This window comes from Centruroides sculpturatus, unplaced genomic scaffold (assembly GCF_000671375.1).
Source record: "Centruroides sculpturatus isolate CEXI.00-Female unplaced genomic scaffold, Cexi_2.0 scaffold248, whole genome shotgun sequence".
Classification (NCBI taxonomy): domain Eukaryota; kingdom Metazoa; phylum Arthropoda; class Arachnida; order Scorpiones; family Buthidae; genus Centruroides; species Centruroides sculpturatus.
Window position 1 is genome coordinate 177,111 of NW_019384437.1, and position 11,659 is coordinate 188,769.

General features: G+C 26.9%; 1 protein-coding gene across 1 annotated transcript; it reads right to left on the reverse strand.

Moving 5' to 3' along the window:
• Positions 1–3,430: 3,430 nt before the first annotated feature.
• LOC111619990 lies at positions 3,431–8,467 on the reverse strand. Its single transcript, XM_023361833.1, has 8 exons — positions 8,464–8,467; positions 6,335–6,507; positions 6,085–6,245; positions 5,856–6,010; positions 5,697–5,775; positions 5,476–5,629; positions 3,822–5,406; positions 3,431–3,755 (listed from the first exon to the last, which is right to left on the reverse strand). The coding sequence occupies exons 1-8, from the start codon at positions 8,465–8,467 to the stop codon at positions 3,496–3,498; spliced, it is 2,571 nt and encodes an 856-aa protein (XP_023217601.1). The 3' UTR covers positions 3,431–3,495.
• Positions 8,468–11,659: the final 3,192 nt, after the last annotated feature.

Here is an 11,659-nt window from a genome sequence, read left to right on the forward strand (position 1 = left end):
TTAAAAGTATATTTTTTTATAATTTAATTTTTTCTTGTTATAATGATCATTACACTTATATCTACATTTAAAAACGATTATTTTAACTTATGCATGTGAAAAGAACGATAGGCATTTTCTCATCCGTTATCTACAAACATCAAATTAACCAGATTCTAATTAAATATAGCCAAAGGGTCCTTTATCAAAATACATGTTGACATCACTCGATCAAAACACGAAAACGTAACAACAACCAGTTTAATTTTTAAACACCGTTACTTTATTTAAAAAAATAATTTTTAAACTTAATTATAATTTTTAATATATGTATATAATTAATTATAATTTCTAAAATGACAAGACATTTATTTTAAAAAAAATCAAAAATAAGTAAATAAAAAAAACCCAGAATTTTGACAGAGTAGCCTCAGGTGAATCATAAATTCTCGGATGTTGAGACCTATAGTAGAAGTTTTATCTATATTTCCGATCTCGATAATGTCGAGGATGAAAAATGGCCGACGTGATGGCTTTTATAACGCCTTTAAGCGGTAAGTTACAGAATTAATACAATAGCAAGTGTGATACTTAAATGATAGGGTATTGTAAAGTGTATATATATGTATATATACGTACCATATTTCATTAAAATTACTTATATTTCGTGATAAGGTAGAGAGATAGAGTAATATAAACATATCTTATGTGTACCAAAGAAATTGGTTTCTATCAAAAATATAAATTTGATTCAACTTTTAAGAAAAATTACATTTTTCAAGTAGAAAAATCATTGCTACAAAACAATTATTTTAAAATTATTATTATTTAAACAGAGAACATTTTTTACCAATAAAAAATAATAAAATAAAATTATGTATATCTGAAAAGAAGGCGAGAGAAGATTAGATACATCAATCAATTGGTTCCAACTTTCTTCTTTTAAATTTTATTTTTATTTTATTTTTTTTAAAGCTCAGATCTGAACCAGATGCTCGAAGGGGATAAAAGATAATAATATAAAAAGAAACCAATGACATTAATGACTCCATTAATAAAACTTTTACCTGTTCCGATATTAGTAAATTAGGTTTGAAAATGACGGACATAAAAGAGATAAGGAGGAAGAAAAGAAAAATTCGTATTAATTAATGACTTAAACACTTAAAATATTCGTAAAATGATGCGTTTTTTTAATTTTTTTTACGTTACATTAGATTTATTACATTTTACGTTAAGCGTTAAAAGAAACGATTTAAATTATGTAAAAAAAAGAGAAAATAAAAAAAGATTTATTACGTCTTATCTTGTCAAATGCTGATTGGACAGCTAATATTGAAATATGTGTTTATTGGATAATCGGTTTTTTTTCAAATTTAAAATCTGTTAATTCGTTTGTTTAGAAATTTTATTAATTAAAATTAGTGTAGGATGCCTAATTTGTTTGAAAATCAATTTATTCTTCTTGAATAATTAATAATTAATTAAGTAATTTCATCAGGATTAATTATTCTATAAGATTTTATTTTGATTGTTAATATCTAAATATAATCATTAAATCATAATCATGTTAAATTAATACTTTACATAATTTTCCTAAAGTTAATAACTCTAGGGATTCTCGAAATCTAAAAGACTTTAACAATTTTCTGTCTAATTAAATCAGTGTTATAACTTAAGTAATTAAATTTTTAAGCTAATTAATGATCTAAACTATGAGAAAATACTAAGATAATTAATTTAACTTCTTTAAATTTGCTTTGATAGTATTTAAAACTTATGGGAAAATTTAATTAATTTATTTAATGGTTTAAAAATTTTATAGTTATTTTATATTTTACAGATTAAGAGCAATAAAACTAATTTATATAATACTTTGAATATGTATATACAAGATTATAAAACGTTACATATATTAGTTATGAAGTTATATATATATAGGCCTATGATATATATGTGTTTATGAGTAAGACATATGCTATAATGTAGACATCTTTATAAATTTACAGACTAATTTCAAATAAGGTTATATAATAATTGATAAAACTCGAACAAATTAACATAACATTACAGAAATTATCGTTTAGTTCACATAATTTGTAAATTAGTCTAAGATTTATTAGAGTATCAAATGAATCGATTCAATGTTTCTCATCATCTAGTATCAATAGTTCATAATAGTGTAATTGAATGGATCTAGTCTGAGAATTAGGCTAATTCGCAAACATAATGAGAAATTATGAACTAATTTATACCACAAGAAATCATAGATTTAATATCTTACAACATTTATTATTATTTTAGTACTAATGAAAACATCAAAAGCAAATATATGTTGCATGACAGCTAAACTTAACAAATATTTTTTTATTATTTTTTTTATCAATTCAATCGTTTCGGTTTATCCAAAAAGTTTTAAATCCTTTGATCCTTTTAAGGATTACTTATGTTCTCTCCATTGGACAGTCATTGTCGTCATGGTAACGGTACTACTGACATTTTTTGTTTTTCCTTTAAGAGATTTTTGTCTTAAGTGACAAAGAACAACAATAGGGCTTTTATAGTTTTATTTATTTTATTTTAAGCCAAATAACTTTCTCAATCATTCGCGACCTTTTAAAATTTATAACCTTTCTATACAAAATGGACTCCTAGAAATCATTATTTGTTAACTTCCATTGTATACAGTATTTTAAAATCCTTTTTACTATATTTTTACTGTAATCAGTTATATTAATATCTGTACCCTTAAAAGGAGAATTTTTTAAAATAATTAAATTACGTTATTATATTAATAAATGAATGTACTATTACATATAAACAGTATAAGTTATAGATGCTCGTCCATCGTCATTGGTCAATTACATAAAATAGTCTATCGTTATTGGTTACTTCAAATATTCACAAGTTTATTAACTAGAGAAGTTTACATTTAAAACATTTACACGATTAAATGTATTTTTTAAGTTCCGTAAATAAATTTATTTAATTATTTTTTTAAAAAATACAATAATTTTAATTGAAACATTTTTTTAAAAATTTCGTAATAATTTTATTCCCAAAAACATTACAAACGTCATTTTTTTTAAATTAAAAAATAAAATAATAAAAATAGTAAAACAAATATTCGTATAGATATTTTACAACGCGAATTTTTCTTTATTCTTGATTAATACTTGAGAAATAATTGAATTTTGAATGTAATTTCCAATTTTTCTTTTTATCAGTATTTTAGTTATAAATTTATATTTTAAATATCTTGAAATTAACTTCATTCGTATAAGAGTATATCCTGCAAAATGTTCTTGATAATTTGAAAATATAATATGCAAAATATGCAAAATTATACGCAAGGTATACACAATTACACGTGAATATTTTTAAAATTCTCATTTAGTATTATAAAACTCGTACATAAAATTATTTTATATACGAATTTTGTGTTCTTAGTCTCATACTAAAAACCTACCTCCAACTTCTCAAGTATCATCAAGTAATTTATCATCACAGATAACTTTAGCTTTCATTTGGGAATGCCCCATAAATACTTCTGAAAGTGACTTCAGGACTGGCATACGTTACATCAGAATTATTCGGTTGAGAACGTGGTTGAGGATCGATATATCTTCTCTTTTTTCTCTTTTGTTTTCGTCTCCAACGATAGAAAAATATAGCCGCTATTGCCGCTCCTATATACAAGACAGTAACTGCAGTCACCGTGACTACTACAGTTGTTTTTGAAGTGCATACCGTATCTTCTGATATTTCTGGTAAAACTAAGATAAAACTAATGTTTAGTAATTGAAAACATAAAGTTAATTATAAAAATTACATTTAGTTACCTGTTGGCGGGGGTCTAGTTTTTCTTTCTAAAGTCCAAGCAGATTTATCAGCCATTGGTTGATCTTCTCCAACCATGATAGCAAAAGATAATGGAAGTTCGTCAGGAAGATTGGTATGTTTCTCATCTTTAGGTGGAATTCTGTGATTATTTTGTGGTGGCCTCGATTTATACGTTGGTCTAGATTTGTTCTCTTCTGGTTTCCAGTGGTGGTTTCTAGGAGGGAATCTGTTTCCTGCATTCATATTACTGTTTGACGGATAATTTAAATAGGGAGGAGCGTTTATTGGATTTTTCCTATCCATATTTATAGTTTGAGAATTATTTGGAGGTGGTTGTAAAATGAGAGATGGACGAGAAGAGTTTTTCACATTAGAGTTTCTCAGAATTGGTGGATGTATAGGTGAAGGTAGACGGGTATGAACAGGTGGAGATCTAGAGAAATTGCGATTTTCTTTACGAATAGAAGAGGGATGATGTAGTGTATAAGAAGAATTTTTCTTTGTCTCTTCTCTTGAAGGTTGAGCGTTATTAGAAGTCCAAATTCGAGTATTCGAATTCTGATTGTTATTGTAAGGATTCCTGTAATGCAAATTAGGAGCTTGATCTGGATTTGAAACACGAAATCCGGGCCATGGGCTAGGATAATTATGAGACATTGGAGAATTGGGTACATTATGGACGTTGGGAGGAAAGTCGTAACGTTCTTTAGGAATTTGAGGATTAAATACATGCTGCTGCTGCGAGTAAGGTGTAGACGAATGAACTGATATAGGTCCATTATGATTGTTTAAAGGCCTCTCGTATTCTCGATCTTTGGAAATTACACGTATCGAAGAACTTTGCAATTCAGAAAACGATTTGTCGTTGCTAGGACGATCACGAATTTGAAAATTTGGAGAAGAATGTAATTGATGTGAAGAATGATAATGTCTTGGATGAGAAGCGGGACGCATTCTATGATCATCAAATTGTTGATCTGTGTAATGGAATTGAAATTGATTGTATTGATGTTCTGTACCGCGATTATTGTAATATGGTGGATAAAGAGGAGGAGGTGAATTTGGCCGAAAATCTTGACGAAAATTTTGATGATATTCACGATAGTGAGGACCAAATCCTTCGGATGGTCTGTCAAATTGTCTGTTATCATAGGAATGCGTATAATCTTGATCTCTAGAATAATGACGATTTAAATTAGACATTTCGGAAGGTGTTAACTCCCTTGGAGAATGGGATTGAAAAAATGGTTTGCTTGTAGAATTGTTAACGATTTTTGAATAATTTTCCCAAATATTTTGCTCTCTGGTAAAATTTGAAGTCCTCATAAAATTTCGTTTCTGAAAATCTGCGGTTGAACTTGAAAATTTTGGAGCAGTTACATTCTGGTATTTAAGTCGTGATTTTCTCTCGAAGATAGCAGATGTATTACTCGATAAAGAAGAATTTAACATGTAATTATTTTTGAAAGTTTGATTCTTTTGAAACGGAAACTGTGTTGTTAGGGAAAGAATTTCTTGATTAGAATTATCATGTAAAGATCTTTTTCGTCTTCCATGAGATCTTGCTCCATTTCTACAAATAACCTGTAAATATTTTAATTATTAATTTCATTTACATTTCAAAACAAATCTTTACAACGTTATATAACTTACTGGTTCGCATCGATCTTGACAAAACTTTATCTGTACTTCGAAGTTGACCATCCCAGTTGACGGAAAGCGAAAAGCTTTAAAGTTAGCATAAAGAGATTTTCCATCTCTTTGATCCACTTGAAGAGTTGGAAAAATACTGGGATCATTTGGACATCTAATGGTAAATTTTGTTTAAAATTTTATAAATATTTTAAAATATTTATATAACAATATAATTATACCCTCTGCCATCGATGAGAAAAAGGCTTTCGCCTTTAGTACTTCTTGCATATAAATTTTTAGCATGCAGAGCGAAAGCACCTGAAACAGAAAGAAAAATTAACGTGAATTGAGGACTAATAATTACTTTTAATATAAACATTTTATTAATTTTTTATTACTGTTAATTTCCCTCAATTCTATTCGAAGAGTTAATTCGTCTCCTAGTCCAACTCTTCGAGCATCTTGACCTTGATGATCCAAAACTCTCATGACAACATTCGGAGGAGGAACAGTATTGGTGACTACTGATTTAATTGGATGCTGAAACAAAGTCCTAAAGAAAAACATTACAATAATTTTTTAAAATTTGTGAATAACTGATATTCGTTTATTTTTGTAAGCACTTACGCTACTTCCATGGCTGGATGATCAGACTGTAATGGATTTCCTAAAGTATATGTCCTCTCTCTGGGTTCAAAAGAACACATAACTCGAATTGTTTTATCGTTATCTGTCATTATAACCGGATGTTGTTGAATTACTACTTCATTTACATAAAGATCAGGACCCTATAAATTATAACGATAACAAATTACTTACATTCAAACATTAATTTATGATTTATATTGTTATAATTCCTTATTTAAAACACATTTACCTCAAGTTTAGTTCCACAACGGCTTCCCATTGAAACAGCAAACTGTAATGATTGCTGACCAGTACCTAACATGTAACACTGTGCAGGATTTCCTTTAGCATAAACTCGTCCATTAAATGGTACGGCAAAATTAACTGTTAATATCATGTCTTGTTGATTGCACTGAACGCTAACTATGTAGAAGAAAAATTAATTATTTGTGCATTAAAAATATATAATGAAATTAAATAAAGCTAATTTCGAACGAAGAAAATTCGATATAGTTTTTNAACCTAAAACTCTAGAACCTATTTTTTCATATTATAAAAATTCCTGAATGCATTTTTCATACGACAATATTCTAAAAGACAGTTGTTTTCATATCATATTACTCTATAATATATATTTTTTCGTACCATAATTTATCACAATTGAACATTTTATATCGCATAATTCCAAAACATATTTTTTCTCCCTAACTTAAATATTCTAGAATATTTTTCTATATCATAATACTCTAGAATATTTGTTTAGCATATGCGGAGGTAATTTATTTCATTTAAATATTAATCCGATAATTCACACATCCTAATTAAAATTCTTCGTTAAAATTTGCATTTCAATTAAGGGCGATTTTTACTGTTTTAAAATCTTACACGCATCATTTGATTGATTGCCAAAAACATGTTACTAAATGGCTGGATATTATTTTACGCCAATGTAAGCAATCTATTAGCGCTATATGCAAATTCATTTAAGCGCTTTGATGTAAGTTAACGCATTACTAGTAACGTAGTGAATACTAAGAGGATTAAAACTCTTTAACTAATTCCATTTATCTTGTATCAATGATAATATTGCACAACAAAGATTCTATTCAACATAAACATCATTACGTTAATGTTATAGCATTTTAAAGTTGATCGGGGTCGAAAATAAGGTTAAAATGTTTACATCCGACCAGGAAATGGTTCATTTACATTTTCATATTTTTAAATGAAGCTTGCTGCATTCGTTTCGCGCGCGCGATCGCTTCGTATCGCAAATTTCTTAATTGTAATCGTGTGTTTAACCTAATTATGCCTATTTAAAATATAAATTTGAAAATATTTTTGCTCCTTAACGTAAATGTAGAGATAGACTGGCTATAAGTAGACTGTTAAGAGCAAAATTGTTAAGGGTAATACCATATTCATGCGAATAGACTAGATACTTTTCATTACAGACGTAAGTTGTTAATTTGTAAACATAGTCTAGAGAATAACAATCATTGAATTTCTAAAATAGTTCATTAACTTGCTAATTCGTATACTGTATTGTATTATTGCATTAAAAAAATTTAATAATAATTCAAGAATTTTTTTGCATCCATTTCGACGCGACTCGCAAAGCAATGAGATGCATTCATTAATATGACTTACAAAAAACGATATAAACAATGTATTTTTTAAAATTTACTTCATCAAAAAATAATCGAATTTATTTTAAAAAATTGTTTGTATTTAAATAAAATAATAAACAGCGATATTATTAGAATTATAGAATACGCAATCTGTTCAATTCAAGAAGATTGAATCATTAAAAAATTCATGACTGTATCATCAACTTCAGCCACATTAAATTGACAAAAGCAGAGTTTAAAGTTATCACAAAAGAGATGACAACGCTAAAAAAGTGAAACCAATAAAATATGAAAATATCATTAATAAAGTTAAAACTATAAAATCAAGGCAAACATATTTGTTATTGAAATATTTCATCTTTCTCCCTTGTTTCATCAGTTTAATTTCCTTTATGTCTAAACATACCGGATATGTAAACAGAATGTCAAGTAAATTGATATAGCATCATTCATAATAAAATTTTCCTTTTAAAATTATGTAAAGTGCTTTCGTTCTTTGAAACACTTTACAACTTGGAAAAATTTTCGGTTCTTCATAAATAATTCAATATGCATAAATGAAATTAATGTATCTGCTTGATAATCTACAGTAAAATTTTCCGACTTCCTAAATTAAAATTCATAAGATTTTTAAAAATATTAAAATCTTTTAAAATTAATAAAGCAAATATAATTACAGAAGATACAATTTTTGAACAGCAGATACAAAAGTATCGTTTAAATGCATTAATTAGAACTGTTACATTACTCATTTGCAACGTATACAAAAGTTTACGTTGTTAGTACGTAATCCATACTCGGCACCTTGAAGATATTTTTCGTCACAGGTTACATCTCTATATCTTTGTTCTTACTAATCCCCTTTAATGCGAACTGGTAGCATTAAGATTTACGATAGACAATTAACAGGGATTGAGGACGGTTTTCAGTCCCGCTTTCGTCTAATTAAAGATGTCCAAGTGTCACCTCATAGTAATCGTTATCAGTCAGTGAGACATTGATAGAAATATTTACTATGACTACTTGATTAGAATTCATTTAACCTTAGGAAACCATTCACTAATTGATACATTTATCTACAGGAAGGTTACAAATCGAATTATATGAGTTTGGTGTGTAGATTCGGCTGCATATAAACTATTGGTGAAGGTGCTAACGGTGCTTCTACTTGACCGAGATCATCGATCAGTCCATTCTGGTATCTTATGCGTCATTATCTCCAAATGATCTTCCGAAATATCGATCAATTTTTAACCGCTATTAACTCGAGTAATGTAATATTTCGGTTAATGCGAATCGATTCGGTATCGCCACAAATAATAATAATAATATTCACTTAAATAAAAAAATATAGACTATATATTAATATTTTAAATAAAAATTATATTAATTTAATCGCTAAATTGTTAGAAAAAAGGTTTAATTTTATCTAAACTCCAGTAGAATTTTTGTTAGCGTTATCGCGATCGAAATGGCAATCGTTCATAACTTAATTGTTACGTCACAGCGCCTCTCTGTGAAGTTTTATTATGACGTCACTTGCAACAATTAATATTTCTAGATCATTAGTCACGTTCTAGAAAAGAAACTTTTTAATTGTTGCGTCATAATTTAAAATTTTAATTACTATTATTACGTAACTAATTAAATTTTTAAAAACTTTTTAATTTGTATAATAATTAATCTAAAGAACACTCCTTTCTATATACAATAAAATATTTTAAGTATATAAATATGGAAAAAATTCTATTATCGATACCATCTATCAAGAAATTTTTATATCTAGAAATTTTCTTTAATCATAGTAGGGAAAAATAACCAGAATTTATCTGGTGCAAAATGATACTTTGCGTGATCTGACGTCAAATTGAGAGTCATCTATTGCTGATGACTCTGGAAGTCATTCAGGAATCAGAACCTTTTGTCGATTCAGGAAGCTCTACTCGTCAACCTATCAACCATCGCGCTCGTTATTGATAAGAGCAGAAGGAAACTACGTGATGGAAATTATGGAAAAGTCATCCACACAGATTAGAATTATTATATAAATACCGTATCATTTGTATAATTAATGTATACATCTTCTGATTAAACGTAATGCCCTCTCTTATCATATTTCTGTATTAAATATTTATTCTGGATGCGATAAATATTTTAATCTTCTTCTTCATCCTACCGAATTCATTATTAATTGTTTTGTTTCCTAACTGAGACAAATTAAATAAATTCTTTTTGCAAAAAATACACTTAAAAAAATAAAATAAAATTCTAATACATTAAAATATCTTTCTAGTGATAAAAAACAATGTTATAAAAAATTGTTTTCAGATAAAAACTAAACTAAATTTAATATCATTCTGCCATTTATAAGTCAAAATGAATTTTTTTTATGCTTCTTTCATTTTAAATGATTTATAAAACAATTTTTCCCCGTTTTTTTCTTCAATCTTTAATGTTAAAATTATAGATTGAGAAAGTTTAATTATAAAGTTATTCAGAAAAGAAAATGATTAATTTCTTCATCAAATAGCTAATTCATTATTATTTATTTAACCCATTAAAACGTGCAATTTTTATTTAGATTAATTAAATTAATTTAATTAAAAGTTTTTGTCGCATTATCTTTAGTCAATTCCATCAACAGATGGCGCCATATACTAACGATATATTTTCCTTAATAAAAAAAAAAAAAAAAACAAAATACTGTAATAATATTTATTATCGAAATTATTTAAAGATTCGATTACATACGTATGTATTAATATACTACTAATTATAAAATAATTTAGAATTTAAAACATAAAATAAATTTTTTATTATTATATTTTACGTTTAAATATACTATAGTCTTACTCGAATGAGAAGATAGTAGGCTACATGGCCTATGTGTTAATTACAGCAGACGAGTTTATTTTCCAGTTTGAAGGTGTTTCGCATATTAAATATTACTTCTGTTTAATGTATTAAAAGTATATTTTTTTATAATTTAATTTTTTCTTGTTATAATGATCATTACACTTATATCTACATTTAAAAACGATTATTTTAACTTATGCATGTGAAAAGAACGATAGGCATTTTCTCATCCGTTATCTACAAACATCAAATTAACCAGATTCTAATTAAATATAGCCAAAGGGTCCTTTATCAAAATACATGTTGACATCACTCGATCAAAACACGAAAACGTAACAACAACCAGTTTAATTTTTAAACACCGTTACTTTATTTAAAAAAATAATTTTTAAACTTAATTATAATTTTTAATATATGTATATAATTAATTATAATTTCTAAAATGACAAGACATTTATTTTAAAAAAAATCAAAAATAAGTAAATAAAAAAAACCCAGAATTTTGACAGAGTAGCCTCAGGTGAATCATAAATTCTCGGATGTTGAGACCTATAGTAGAAGTTTTATCTATATTTCCGATCTCGATAATGTCGAGGATGAAAAATGGCCGACGTGATGGCTTTTATAACGCCTTTAAGCGGTAAGTTACAGAATTAATACAATAGCAAGTGTGATACTTAAATGATAGGGTATTGTAAAGTGTATATATATGTATATATACGTACCATATTTCATTAAAATTACTTATATTTCGTGATAAGGTAGAGAGATAGAGTAATATAAACATATCTTATGTGTACCAAAGAAATTGGTTTCTATCAAAAATATAAATTTGATTCAACTTTTAAGAAAAATTACATTTTTCAAGTAGAAAAATCATTGCTACAAAACAATTATTTTAAAATTATTATTATTTAAACAGAGAACATTTTTTACCAATAAAAAATAATAAAATAAAATTATGTATATCTGAAAAGAAGGCGAGAGAAGATTAGATACATCAATCAATTGGTTCCAACTTTCTTCTTTTAAATTTTATTTTTATTTTATTTTTTTTAAAGCTCAGATCTGAACCAGATGCTCGAAGG